Source organism: Heterodontus francisci, chromosome 5, assembly GCF_036365525.1.
Source record: "Heterodontus francisci isolate sHetFra1 chromosome 5, sHetFra1.hap1, whole genome shotgun sequence".
NCBI classification, from domain to species: domain Eukaryota; kingdom Metazoa; phylum Chordata; class Chondrichthyes; order Heterodontiformes; family Heterodontidae; genus Heterodontus; species Heterodontus francisci.
This window is the reverse complement of record NC_090375.1, coordinates 142709515-142724869: the sequence shown is the minus strand read 5'-3', so window position 1 is coordinate 142724869 and position 15355 is coordinate 142709515. Positions and strand designations below refer to the sequence as shown.

General features: G+C 44.2%; 1 protein-coding gene across 8 annotated transcripts in view; it reads left to right on the top strand.

Annotated features, from left to right (window-relative positions):
* trps1 (trichorhinophalangeal syndrome I) overlaps positions 1–10056 on the top strand; it is a 224228-nt gene extending 214172 nt beyond the window's left edge. For all 8 annotated transcript variants that reach the window (XM_068032172.1, XM_068032171.1, XM_068032168.1 and 5 more), the window contains exon 6: positions 8434–10056. In XM_068032172.1, coding sequence (XP_067888273.1) covers positions 8434–9489 — 1056 coding nt within the window. In that variant the 3' untranslated portion in view covers positions 9490–10056. The remainder of the gene's footprint in view (positions 1–8433) is intronic.
* The last annotated feature ends 5299 nt before the right edge of the window (positions 10057–15355 follow it).

Here is a 15355-nt window from a genome sequence, read left to right as displayed (position 1 = left end):
TGGGGACCAATCTCGCTGATTGTTGAGGGTTTCAAACTGGTCAGTAGGTTAAGAAATTTGTCTACCTACCAAAGCTGAGTAGATCACATGGTGGCATGTGACATGCTCAGCAGCCTAGAGTCCATTGACGAGCATTCTCTGTCTGTCTCCTAAGTCTGACTGCGTTTACCTAGATATTGGGTAGGTAAAAGCAGTCTCCAGTTTGTAGTGCACAGAAGGTGCACCTACAAGAATGGCAAGTGATGCTGAACCTAAGATAAATATCTAGTCTAAAATTCCAAAAACATTAACAGCCACCTTTGCTGATGCATATACATTCTCCATTTTTGGTATGTGCAGGAATATAGGCCCCGGAATTCTTCAAGGGTGAACGCTATACCAGTACGCCTGCCCACACATCTATGTGAGTACCCATAAGCCCCACTCTGGGAAATGGGACCATTACCATACTAGGGGTGGGCCACGGGCTTCTCGAAGGGTGCATCACTAGTGCCCAGCCTAACTGAAAATTAAGAAAGTCAGAGCAGCATTATGCTGTTGTGACACAGCACAGGAGCCCTAGCAAAGAGCCACCCAACTTGGCATCTGCCAATATTGTCATTTGGACTGTCCAGAAGGTACAAGTCGCCTCTGTTATGACCGACCACTCCACACAAAGCCTCCAGTCAAAATATACTGATTGTGGTGGGACCAACACACTGTTAATCCAATCCTGTTGCTCCACAGATCGGCTAACATATCATTTAAAACTTTCCAAATTAAAGAAAGACCCAGCCAAATTGTACCATCTATTAACCCCTGAATGAGGCTAACCAAACCAGGTGTCTTTAAATCAACAAATTAACTCTTTAATTAGAAGAACTAAATTCTTAAACACTATAAAGATATAAACAACATTTAAAATAGAAAAAAGAGTCCTTGCAAATTTACAGTCCAGTGTTGCTTGAAGTCCTCGCAGAATGTTGTTTTCCTTCTCCAGCGAATTTCAACAATTAATGACTTGTAAACACTTTCAACAGAATCAATCTGACATAAGAGTTTTTGAGGGATAAAAGATTGTCACAGTCTAATTTCCCTTTCTTCAGTTTAAATTACCAGAGATCTCTGTTTTGGCTTGACTTTTATTTTTACAATTTTGAGAGAGAATTTTTTTTTAAATTCATTCATGGGATGTAGGCATCACTGGCCAGGCCAGCATTTATTGCCCATCCCCAATTGCCCTTGAGAAGGTGGCGGTGAGCTGCCTTCTTGAACTGCTGCAGTCCATTTGGGGTAGGTACACCCACAGTGCTGTTAGGAAGGGAGTTCCAGGATTTTGACCCAGTGACAGTGAAGAAACAGCGATATAGTTCCATGTCAGGATAGTGTGTGACTTGGAGGGGAACTTGCAGGTGGTGGTGTTCCCATGTAATTGCTGCCCTTGTCCTTCTAGTTGGTAGAGGTCGTGGGTTTGGAAGGTGCTGTCTAAGGAGCCTTGGTGCATTGCTGCAGTGCATCTTGTAGATGGTACACGCTGCTGCCACTGTGCATCGGTGGTGGAGGGCGTGAATGTTTGTAGATGGGGTGCCAATCAAGCGGGCTGCATTGTCCTGGATGGTGTCGAGCTTCTGGAGTGTTGTTGGAGCTGCACCCATCCAGGCAAGTGGAGAGTATTCCATCACACTCCTGACTTGTGCCTTGTAGATGGCGGACAGGCTTTGGGGAGTCAGGAGGTGAGTTACTCGCCTCAGGATTCCTAGCCTCTGACCTGCTCTTGTAGCCACAGTATTTATATGGCTACTTCAGTTCAGTTCCTGGTCAATGGTAGCTCCTAGGATGTTGATAGTGGGGTATTCAGCGATGGTAATGCCGTTGAATGTCAAGGGGAGATGGTTAGATTCTCTCTTGTTTGAGATGGTCATTGCCTGGCACTTGTATGGCGCGAATGTTATTTGCCACTTATCAGCCCAAGCCTGGATATTGTCCAGGTCTTGCTGCATTTCTACATGGACTCCTTCAGTATCTGAGGAATCACGAATGGTGCTGAACATTGTGCAATCATCAGCGAACATCCCCACTTCTGACCTTATGATTGAAGGAAGGTCATTGAAGCAGCCGAAGATGGTTGGGCCCAGGACACTACCCTGAGGAACTCCTGCAGTGATGTCCTGGAGCTCAGATGACTGACCTCCAACAACCACAACCATCTTCCTTTTCACAGACTAAACAGACTCAAATCCTCTTCCTTCAGTTTAAATGGTTGAGAGCTCTTTTTCCAAGTTCTGTCATCACAGCTGTGTCCTCTTTGTCTGTCTGTTAGAACAAACTGCCTTCAACAAAAAAACAGTTCAAAACTGAATTGTAACAAATGTATTGCATGAGACTCACTCCCAGTGGCAATATCTATGGTAACGAAATGCACCGTTTGAATCGCAGTCTCCAAAATGGCTGTTTCTAAGGCAACAAAAATGCATTTTCCTATAACTCCTGAGGCTTGCTGGTTCTTAACGCAATACTGATTCTCTGCAAACCTTAAAGGCAAACCACATCTTCCCGAAAAACAAACTACAGGACCACGACATCTCTGACATCAATTATCTGCTCCCTCCTTTGAATTTTGGGGTCAAAAATGAATTCCATGTCTACTCTCAGCAGGCATAGGCTCTATTGAGCCTATCAGATTGTGAACAGTGAAATTTCCCGAGGAAGCTTGCCGTTTCTCTATGCCATACCCTATTGACGTTGGGCGGGGTGCAGGTAGAAGATACCCCATGGCCCCAGTGGGGAACTTTCATTTGGGCCTTTACCATCGCTTCTTCAAACCTACCATCAGCTTCCAGGAAGCAGCATTAATTAGGGTGGCCAAGAGGGAAATCTTTCAGTGGTCTGGGGCCTGCCAGACTGGGGGAAGGAGCAGGTTTTACCTTTAAACTAATGCTCCTGCTACACACAGCATCGAATGCATTGCTGGTCATAGACTTTGTAGCTGTCCCTGTCACACCTATAATAAATACTGCTGCTGATACTGGTGCAGTGGGCTCACTGGACTGAATTTTCCCAGCCGTGTGATGCCGGGTTTAGAGGCGGGGGGCCCAGGAAAATAGTGGAGAGTCACATTGGGATTGGCTGCTTGCACCACGGAGGCAAGCAGCCAATTATGCTGATTCCAGACCCAATTAGGGGAGATTTTGTGGTGCGTTGGTATTTTGCCAGTGACTGAGGGGTTCCCTGCCATTTGGGGAGGCCGTCTGCTGAATGGAGGTGGCTTCCCTGCAGTAGGTCCATTTAGAGCCAGAGGTTCCATGCCCCAAAGATGGGATGCCGGCAGGAAAGCCTGCACTCGTGGCCCAAACGACACATCAAAAGGGGTATCCCCTCTGCTTTGGGGGTGTAACGGCTTTACCCCTAATAATTTTAACTTGCAATACACACCTCCGAGGGCGCCTCCAAATTGAGGTGTTCTCATGGTCTCCAACCTGCCCCAGCAGTGCCCCCTCTCCTTGTTGGGCTGTCGAGGCTCCAAGGTGGCAACGTCCAGAGCCCACCCACTGTCCTTCATAGGATGGTGAACGTGGAGGCAACCAATTAGGAGGTTGCCTCCAGGAAGATTGCACTGTCGGGTGCACTGCTGGTAAGTGCAGGCTCAGGACCAAAATTTGGTCTGGATGTTGGGTTCCTGAAGCCCATGGGAAAATCCAGCCCACTGTTTGTGCAGGACATTTCAACTTTGATTCACCCAATAATTCAGCATTTCTAGGGCAGAATTTAATGCAGCCTTTAAAAGCGGGAATGGTGGCATGGCGAGGGGGTATGGAGAATTGCGTCGCAAGTGTCCGCCCGGAAATTGGCGTTGTGACTTCTTTTCCAGATTTTGTCAGTGGTGGGAAAGCACCAAGGCGGAATCAACGTCCTGATGCGGCAGGAATGTATTTTACATTGTAAAATGCTTACTTTACATACACTAGCATCTCATTCGCCATGATTCAATTGGGGGCATGGGATTAAGTGGACGGCGGAAGGTGCTCACGTGCTTTCAGGTTCATGACTGTTAAAAGCTGGCGGCACCAAAGTGAGGCTTCGGTGCCGCGATGGGGATGTAGCCATGACCAGGATTGCACAAGGGGAGAGGGAGGAGCGGAGCCTATTTTCGGTCCGAGGTGCTGTGCACTCTGCAAGTGGGGGTCGGGGTCTCGGCGGCTCTGCAAAGGGATGTTAGGGTCTCGGCGACTCTTCAAGTGTGTTTGGGGTCTCAGGCTCTGCAAGGTGTGGACTTGGATGATTTTACTGGTTGGCCAAACTGTTGTGTGAGATGTTTGGTCACCCTGATGCTGGATGATAGGGTTGGATATCAGCAATTGTGGGCACTTAGGGCCATCAGGGAGTCTGCCAGAAGTTTCAAAAGCTCAGTTGCTAAGGCAGGGTCGTCTTTGGGTCGACAGTACTCTGTAGGCCCACTGATCATCTGGCATGGGTCTGGTACACCCTGTCTTTTTGGACCCCCGCGGTATGAGGCGACACCTTCGATGGAGGGTGTGTCAAGAGAAAGCTGCACCTGCCCGTGAAACTCCATGACGAGAGCAGCAGCAGCCGGCCATACCAAGAAGGGACCACCTGCATCAGAGAATGTACCGGACGCAGATCAGCTACCTCCAAATGTCTGAGTGCCATGGTCAGCGAAGACTATGCATCTCCAGGGAGGCTCTCACCATCTTATACACCCTGAGATTTGGGAGTCACCCTATGCTAGTGACCCTGAAGATCATAGTGACATTGAATTTTTACACGTATGGATCTTTTCAAGGATCCACCGGGGACAGGTGTGGGGTCTTCCAGGCCGCATCCCACCGCTACATCAAGGAGGTGACCAATGCCTTGTTCAAGAGGGCTGGCAATTATGTGGCTACCAGACCGACCCAGGCAGTCAGGCCGAGTGGGTCATTGCTGGATTCCCCCGGATTCAAGGTGCGATAGATTGCACATATGGCCATCAAGGCTCACACGGACCAGCCAGCCGACTTCATCAGGAAGGGCTTCTATTCAATCAATGTTCAATTGGTCTGCGACCACCAAAATCATTTCTTGCAGGTGTGTGCCCACTTCCCAGGAAGCAGCAATAATGTCTACATACTTTGATAGTCCCGGGTGCCACTGCTTTTCAGGCCTACCGCTCACCTTCAGGGTTGGATTCTCGGGGACAAGGGCGACCCATTGAAGACATGGTGACTGATCCCATGAGGAACTCTCGCAATGCAGCAGAGGAGAGGTACAACACTTGCCACGTCTCCACCCGAGTGACCATCGAGCAGGCCATTGGGCTGTTGAAGATGAGATTCCGCTGCCTAGATCGATCTAGTGGAGCCCTGCAGTATGCCCCAGCGAGGGTTTTGCGTATCATGGTGGTCTGCTGTGCTCTGCACAATGTGGCACTGCTGAGGGGGCGGGGGGGCCTTGCATGAAGATCAGATGCCTGAGCGTCACTTCTCTACCGACAAAGAGGATGCAGAAGGGGGAGAGCTGGAAGCTGGATTTTGAAGCACTTGCACCAGAGGCCAGGCAGATTGAGTGATGTGCCAAGGAGGCAAGAGACAACTTCATAACTACCCTGATGCCCACTCACAGCGAAAACAATAAAAACTGACCTCAGTGCATGTCGTCTGTTGCCTTCTTTCCTGTGTCCCTGACTTGTGTCCATTGCAAACTGCACTAGTACCCAGGGGAGATCATATTTAAATGAAGGTTGTGCTTATATTGGCATTGTACGAAGGGGGAAGGGTGAAGTCAGCAGCTCGCAATTAGGGCAGAATGGAATAATAACTTTTTACACAATGATCGTTAATGGCTAGACCAAAAGAACTTTTTATTAATCATTACATGTCAGACACCCATGAAACTCCGAGTGTGGCCCGGTGGTTTTCTTCATATGTTTGCAACATCTAATACCTGCGACAGCAGTTCTGCTGGAGGCAGGCTGCTGATCAGGCTGCCCCTTGGCCTGTGATGACTTCAGCAGGTGTCCTCTGGCTGCCTGAGGCCTGGAAGGCCCCGGCTGCCTGACTGTGTCCTGCACTGATGCAGGACTCTCCTCAGGCATTGCAGCTGCTGGAACTGGGCTCACTGGCGGAGGGGCTGAGGAGCCACTGTCCACACTTGGAGCGCCCTGAAGGGAGCCTCCAGATGTGGAGGTCAGCCTCTCCTCCTCCCTTTCAAGGCTCGCTTGCACCTCCCTGCTCACCAGAGAAAGATGAGGAGTGGGAGAAGACTCCAGGTGTCACTCAACACGTGAACTCAAGGCCAAGGCAGTGGTGTGCAGATCTGTGGGATCTGGCTCTTCATGAGGGTCGGCAACCTCTTGATGGAGGAAGCCATGCGTTCTGATGTCATGAATGGGCTCCTCCATTGACCGCTCATGGCTGCACTTGGCCTGTGACATCTCTGCCAGATGTTGCCTTATCCATCTCGCTGCAACTCCAGCATGCTGTTGACACCAGAGGCTCATCATCAGCCTGGGGCTCAGCATTGTCCTGGCCTCCCACAATCCTGTGACTGTCAGAGGCCTCGGCTGTCTCAGCCTCAGCCAGTTGCTCGGGTATGTGTGCAGTGCTCTCACTAGCTTGTGACCCTGATTCTACAGCTGAGCGGAAACCCACTGAGATGAAAGTATCTGTGCTGATGGAAGGTGCAGGAGAGTCATGGGATGCTGCATCATTAGTGATCCTCTTCCTCAGAGGTTGACTGCTGTCCCACTGTAGCTGCAGTCTCCTGCGGGCGCCAACCTGTATGAGAGAACACAAACATGTGGGTTAGGCTGTGCAGATCTCATCATGTCAACCATACGTGATGGGGTCTCCAGAAGTGAACTGTATGTCAATGGAAGCCAATCCTCACTCTCTTGCACAGAGACTCCAGTCTCGCCATCTGATATGGCACAGCTACCCTGTGTCCCTGCCAATTCTAATGCATCTTCCTGGGTTGTAGTGAGAGGCTGCAGACCTGAAATGCCTCCGCCATTTCGGGATGTCTCCCTCCTGTTGTGGGACCTCTTGTCCTGCAAGAGGAAGTATGGAGGTCGTCATACTTCGCAGAGAGATCAATGTGACAGTTCTGCGAGTGTCAGCCCCTTGTCCCCTACTGGGGTATCACACGTAGCTCATGCTGTTGCCCGCTCTCGGGAGTTAAGGGTGGTGAGCTATGAAGAAAGGCGGCCTGTGGACGAGATGCAGTCATGCACCTGTCAAGAGGAGGTGATGTCTAACCCCTTCTGTCATCGTCATTGTAGTGTCACCCTCACCATGCCTGCTTACTGTTGCGTAACCCCTTGCACTCAGTAATAAAGAGTTAGTTATGCAGCACTCACCTTGGTAGAATGCAGGAGGTCGTTGACCCTCTTGCGGCACTGTATCCAGTTCCAGGGGGTGACCCCACAACTATTAACCATCTCCGCAATCTCCACCCAGGCTTGCTTAGTCAAGCGGGAGGGCGGGAGAACCTCTTCTTACCATCATTTGGGAAGAGAACCTCCCATCTTTCCCTTGCAGCCTGAAGGAGAATCTGCAAGGAGACATCACTAAACCATGAGGCCTTGGCTCGGCCATCCTGCGGGGTCTACCTCGTGGGGGTGGGGGGGTCCAGGAGTCAGTTCAACACCGGTTTCAGCAGTGCAGTGGAAGCAGCAAATACAGCAATGCAAGCAGGGCTTTAAATATGGGGCCAGCACCTGTTCCAGAGTCATCTGATGCCGTAATTGGTGTCACACCACCTGCCCCCATCATGCGAAATGTCCACCCACCGTGTGACAAACCGGAACGGTGCCCAATAAATTCAGCCCTAGAATCCATATTGTCCGTTTCTCTGTCGACAGCTGTCTCCATAACTGAAGCATTTTCTACATCTGTAGCCGTTGTATAGACAGCTGTTTGCAGTGAGGTTTAAAGAATGTTTTTCGCTGTAGATTAGAGTGCTCACAGTTACTCAGTCACTATATGAGCCATGGGTGAAAATGCAACTTTAACACTACACTTTCAGCAACGTAGACTATTGATTTTCTTTCTTCAGAAAAGCAGTTAATTAAACTGTATCTTCCTAATCTGTATTCTATTACATCAGAATTCTACTTCTGACCTTGGATGTCCTTTGCTACAAATCCATCTACTTACTGGTCTGGTTACCTCATGTTGATGCGTGCTTTTTTTTTAAACAAACAGTATAAGTTTATACATGTTCCTGTTTGTTATATAAAATAACATGTTTGGGAACAATATATAGATGTATAATTCCCTTGTTTTTTGGGCTTGAATGAACTTGTGCGTCCTTTTCTTCCCTTCAAACTGAGGATTTGCATATACTCCTAATTCAGCCCTCATGATCAATTAGTCTGTATACAGTTACAATTTAATGACAAGTAGCATGAGTTGTGCAAATGTAAGTTAAGATCTACCTGTTTTTGCTTGTTTCTAGACTCCAAGGCCTTTAAATATTATAAAGCAGAGTAATGGGGAGCAGATTATTCGAAGGCGGACAAGAAAGCGACTTAACCCTGAAGTACTCCAGACAGATCAGGTCAATAAACAGCAGAGAGTAAGCAATGAGGAGCAACTGAATGACAACTCACTAGAAAAGAAATCAGAGGAGCACTCTTCAGAGAGTCAGCACCGGGAGCAGCAGCAATCTAATCTAAGCAAACTTGATCTATATGGTTCAGTGAGTAAGTCACATCAGGGCCAGTCTACATTGGTAGTTGGCCAGACTGTAGACCTTCACAGAAGAATGCAGCCACTGCACGTTCAAGTAAAGAGCCCTCAGGAAAGCAGTGTAGACCCAGGAAATTGTTTGCCTGTATCAGAAGGGAAAGGAAGTTCAGAACGAGGAAGTCCTATTGAAAAATACCTTAGACCTACAAAGCACTCAAATTACTCGCCTCCAGGAAGCCCTATTGAGAAGTACCAGTATCCTTTGTTTGGATTTCAGTTTGTGCATAGTGATTTACAAAATGAAGCTGATTGGCTGAGGTTCTGGAGTAAGTATAAATTGTCTGTCGCTGGGAATCCACACTACCATGTGTCTGGCCTACCAAATCCTTGTCAAAACTTTGTGCCTTATCCTGCCTTTAACCTGCCTCCAACTTTCTCATCCCTTGGATCTGATAATGACATTCCTTTGGATCTGGTAACAAAACATTCCAGATCAGGACCAACTGCAAATGATGCCACAAAGGACAAAGTTAATGCATCGGTAACCACAATGGAGGAAAGTGTAGAAAATGCAGAAAAACCTCCGGACAAAGTTGACCGAGGCACACAGGATGAATCACTGACGAAGTGTGTTCATTGCAGCATTCTGTTTATGGATGAAGTGATGTATGCATTGCATATGAGTTGCCATGGTGAAAGCGGACCTTTCCAGTGTAGCATATGCCAGCATTTCTGTACAGACAAGTATGACTTTATGACACACATTCAGAGGGGCCTGCATAGAAATGTGCAATCTGATAAAAATTGCAAACCTAAAGAATAGGACTTTTAGTACTGTAATACAATGAGTACATGTTGCATTTTAGAATTTGGGAGAACAATCAGAATATTATTTTTCTAAAAAAAGAGTAAATGTAAAACATTTGAAAATGATGGTGCCTGACACATTGTATAATTTTTTCTATAAAGTATGCAACAAAAATATTGCATTATGCTTTAGAATCAGAATACTGATTCTTTTCTAGCTGTTTACATGTGCAAATGTAGCAAAAGAAGTAATGAAGCACCTATTTCTATTTCATTAGAATTTTTTCTTTCACCTAGTAGCCCTGAATACCAACATGAAATAAATATGGTTGTTGCTAATGCAAAGTATGGATGAAAAGTAGCTGAACGTATTTTCATGCTTAAATAGGGGGAAAAGAGGTTAGCACTATGCATTCCACTTAATGAATATTAATGTACCTTGTGTTATCTATCAAAGCTCTTAATTCATATTGTTAAGCTTGAAAAGACTATATGCACATTTGTTAATTGCTTTTCAATATTATGTTTCAAGTGAAACAGTTTGAAAGTTGATGGTTCTTATAAAGTGATGTTAGAATCGCTGTTTACTGTTGACTTTGTTTATTGCATTTTCCAGTAGCATCTTACATCAGTCTTATAATGAAATACAGTCTTGTTTCAGTGCGGAGGCAGTGTTTCCAGGAGCTTATAAAACATTGAATAATTCTAGGAATCTGAAAATGAATCATATATTTTGCAGTTTTTTTTTTGGTTTTCAAATCTTACAATATTATTCAATGATATATCCCAGCAAAAAGATCCAAATCCTGAAGAAAGCAAAAGGAACCACTGCCTCTGTCTTTAAAGCAACTGGGACATGTTCCTGACTTTCATCATGCATGTAATTTTGTGATGTTTATTTCTTTGTTTTATCACACCTACACATTCTTTCTGTATCTTCCATGAAAGCTATTTCAGACAGAAATGAGGTCATTTACATCTAAACTTGAATAATAAAGTTTTACCAAAAGTATTAAGTGAAGTTTGCTGATGCAGTGAACAAGTTGCTCCTGGGCTCCTTTTTGTTGTGTTTAAAACTTTGGTCACTTCAAAATTACTCTGAGTTCTGTCTGTAAAGAGTGAATAATCTCTACAGAAAATTTAAGTATGGTCACATTTACTTGGAAAATAGAAGCCAGTTTCAGTGGATGGTTTTACCAGTTAATCGTCGTGAACTGAAATGTGTGTAATATATAAACTTATGATGTTCAGACCTTCAACTGCAATAAACTCACAGTATCAAGGTGCTAAAGCAGTCAACACCCTATTAATTTTACAAGCACTTCCATATTCTCTGAAGGACGGCAGTAGGTGTTGAAGCGGGTTAGAACTTCACTGTTGCCTGCAGGCCCATATTTATTATTCGTTTCTGCTGTCAATATTCTGGTTTAAACTGATTATTTTTGTAAACCTCTTGTAAGTAAGATTCAACATTTCATGATATGTGACAACCAAAGGTTTTGTGGCAGGAACAGATCAGCAGCTTTCAATAGTCTCTTTAGTACAGTCACGACTGAGCCTGCATACAGCAGAATCCGCAGAGTCCGCCATCAGCACTGCCTGAAGAAGGATGCTGTTGACAGATGGTGACAATAAACAGGTTTTCCAGGAGTAGGCAGGCTATCTGTCACAGGGTAACTAAGCACCCATGAAAGCTGCCACACACAGGTTCTGACAGTCTAGGCTTTCGCTGTGACTGTTGTGTCTGTAAGATATTTTCTTACTTTTGTTTGCCTTATTGGGTCTTTAGTATCACTCCAGGATCCTGGTCCATATGAAAGGTTAAGTGTACAGCTTTCCACAGAGTGCTGTATATAGCTGACTGCCATAGAGGTCATATATAATAGGTTAGATGGGATTTGACTCGCTACTGATTTGTCATACCTATCTTATCATACACCTGCAATAATGTATGTATCAAAGATTCTTACAGTGGGTTGTTGTCCTGAGCTGAAATACTCAAAAATAATTTAAATTAGATATTGGAGGATATTCCCACCATCCCTTCCAGAAGTATTAGTATGATAACTTTGTGAACGTTGGAGGAGTTAATTGAAGAAAATAATTTTTTAATGAATAGATTTTGGTCTTTGCTGAAACTTAGCACACTGTAATACCAAAATTATTTTACTGAATGTTTATTTTTAAATTCCACTCACTGTAGGTTATGCTGGCCTGTGGTAGGAAGGTGGCACTGTAACTTCAGAAGATGGGCACATATTGACCCTTTCGTCTTTACTATGGTCAACATAGAGATCTTATAATAGACTTTCTGCCCAATCTCAAATAATGGAAATGCTGTCAAATCTGACATTCAGATTGCAGTGTGAACAGGTGTTGGTTGGAATTAAGCTTTCTGAGTTTGGTTTGCTACAAATTATTTTCATCATTGCTTCAGGCATTAACATTTTCAATTAATTAGGAGTCTGCGACAATGCCCTCAGCCTCAAGATTGAGGAGTAGTCTTAAAGTGGTTCAATATCGGTACAGGTAACAAGCATGTTAAACTTTGAATAGTGTGTGCAATTGTTTATGCTGCTTTTAAGTCAAACATCACAAGGGTCAAATCATTAAGCACTGAAGGACTTTATTGCTTTCATTTTTTCTATTCTGTAATAGCACGTGGAACAAATGCTAGCTATTTCTAGAGAAAAAGATTGAAGTAAAACTAGAGAAGAATTGGAAGCTATTTTATAACTCTTAATTGGTAAACCACGGAAGAAGATGCAACCCAGTTAATGGTGAAAGAGGAGGTAATTCAGACACTCGAAGGGTTGAAAATTGATCAGGAGGAGTTGTTGGATAGGCTGTCTGTATTTAAAGTGGATAAGGAACCAGGACCAGATGAGATGCATCCAAGGATACTGAGGGAAGTGAGAGTGAAAATTGTGGAGGCACTGGCCATAATCTTTCAGCCTTCCTTAGACTTGGTGACTTGGTGCCAGAGGACTGGAGAATTGCAAACGTTACACCCTTGTTCAAAAAGGGTGTAAAGATAAGCCCAGCAACCATAGGCCAGCCAGTTTAACTTTGGTAGTGGGGAAACTTCTAGAAAGATTAATTTCGGGACAAAATTATTGTCACATGAACAAATACAGGTCAATTTTTAAAAAGCCAGCATGGATTTCTTAAGGGAAAATCAGGTTTTACTAACTTGCTGGAGTTTTTTGAAGAGGTAACAAAGAGAGTTGATGAGGGTAATGCAGTTGATGAGGTGTACATGGACTTTCAAAAGGCGTTTGATACTGTGCCACACAACAGACTTGTGAGCAAAGTTATAGCTCATGGAATAAACAGGACGGTAGCAACAAGGAAAAGGAATTGGCTGAGTGACAGAAAACGAAGATTAGTAGTTAATGGATGTTTTTCAGGCTAGAGGAAGGTTTGTAGTGGAGTTCCCCAGGGAATCAGTGTTGGGACCCTTGCTTTTTACGATATGCATTAATGACCTAGACCATGGTGTATAGGGCACAATTTCAAAGTTTTCAGATGAAACGAAACTTGGAAGCACTGTGAACTGTGAGGAGGATAGTATAGAACTGCAAAAGGACATAGACAAGTTGGTGGAATGGACGGACAGGTGGCAGATGAAGTTCAATGCGGAGAAATGTGAAGTGATACATTTTGGTACGAAGAACATGGAGAGACAACATAAAATAAAGGGTACAATTCTAAGCTGGGTGCAGGAGCAGAGGGATTTGTGCTTATATCTATATGTGCATAAGTCATTGAAGGTGGCAGGTGAAGGTTGAGAGAGTGGTAAATAAAGCATATTGTATCCTGGGCTTAATTAATAGGGCATGGAGTACAAGGGCAAGAAGGTTGTGTTGAACTTGTGTAAAATACTGTTTCGGCCTCAGTAGAAGTATCACATCCAGTTCTGGGCGTTGCAATTTAGGAAGGATGTGAAGGTGCTCGAGAGGGTGCAGAAACGATTCATGAGAATGGTTCCAGGGATTAGAAACTTCAGTTATGAAGATCGATTGGAGAAATTGGGACTGTTTTCCTTGGAGAAGAGAAGGCTGAGAGATTTGTTAGAGGTATTCAAAGTCATGAGGGGTCTGGACGGAGTAGATAGGGAAAAACTGTTTCCACGCTTGAAAGGATCAAGAGCGAGAGGACACAGATTTAAAGTATTTGGTAAGAGAATTAAAAGTGACATGAGGAAAAACTTTCACGCAGTGAGTAGTTAAGGTCTGGAATACACTGCTTGAGAGTGTGGTGGAGGCAGGTTGAAGCATTCAAAAGGGAATTACTGTTATATGAAAAGGAAGAAGGTGCAGAGTTACAGGGAGAAGGCGGGGGAATGGCAGTAAGTGAATTGCTCATTCAGAGAGCTGGGGCAGACATAATGGGCCAAATGGCCTCCTTCAGCTATGTACACAGTTCTGTGATTCTGTGCGAGTGGGCCAAGCAATGGCAAATGAAATTTAATCCCTACATGTGCAAAGTACTATATACGAAGGAAAAGTGGATGATGCATTACTGTTAATGAGTTTTGATTTAGCTAATGATGAGGTTGAAAGAAACCTAGGAGTCTCTGTAGGCTCACCATGTCCAACCAACCCAACTCAGAGCAGCATTCAATGAAATCAATGGAGTGTTAAACTACACAGCCAAAAACAGTAGAGTACAATTCAGAGGACTTGTGATCAAGCTATACACCACTTCAGTCAGAATGTACCTTGAGTAATACATCCATTTCTGCTCACTGAGAAATGAGGGAGACAGTCAAGTTCAGAGAAGAGCCATGAAGCTGACCCCTAGTGTCAAGGGTCTGAGTTGTAAGTTATGACTGGATTTTCAGCCTGGAAAGGAGTTGTCTGAGAAGTGTTCTATAGAGACATACCATAGTAAGTAGTATAGAAAAGTTTAAATCCAGAAGACAACTTCAAAAGAAACAATAGCAATAAGACAAGGAGACACAGATTCAAAACTAGTAAAAGATAACTTTAGTGCTGATATCAGGACATTTTCCTTCACAGAAAATGATCAACAAATGGAATGAGCTTGCAGGCAGAATGGTGGAACTGAAAACCCTGGAATAATTTTAAAAGAAAATAAATGCAACTTTGGGACGAACTGTGGGGTTGCTTTAGATGGAGGAATTAAGAAGTATGAGAAGTATATGAACTTGTTTCCAAAATGACACAGTCTAACAATAGATATACAGTTGTAATTATCCGATAGTTGCATACTAATTACTAGTAGGTCTCCTATTTCAATAATCGCCTTTAGATGAATAGTATTTGTGAGATTTTACACATCAAATTCTGGTTTACTGATCACCAGTGATTCAAACTGAGTCAGCAACACTCAAACATGTATCAGTAACCATGAAATTATTTCTGAAGTCTTCAATCAAGGCTGAATGTAGGAGCCCGCAAAGAGCTGACATTGTCATTTGCAGAATTTACCGCTTCGCAGAGTAGCTTTTTCAAACTGATTAATAATTTCAAGGACTTACTTGCATGTTGTCAAGTATTTTTAACATTGAGCTTGAAGGGGTTGCAAGATTTTTTTTTAAAACAAGAGGGCATTGGAGTTGGCTAAAAAGCTACAGCAGGATGAAATAACAGTCTGATCTTGTATATTGTCAACTACACCTTGTATAAGAAGAGAGATGATTTCCCATGACCTCAATTGATCCTCATTCCACACAGTATGAAAATCAAGGTTATGTTCCCATAAGACATTTTATTTTTAAAACTCTGCTAATAAGCTGGTTTTGCCCTTAACACTGACAGTGATTACTTTATTCCACTCTTACATTTGATCATTAATTTCATGCAGACCTTTATCATTATCTCTTTGTATGTTTGGCCCAATTATTTGACTGCTCA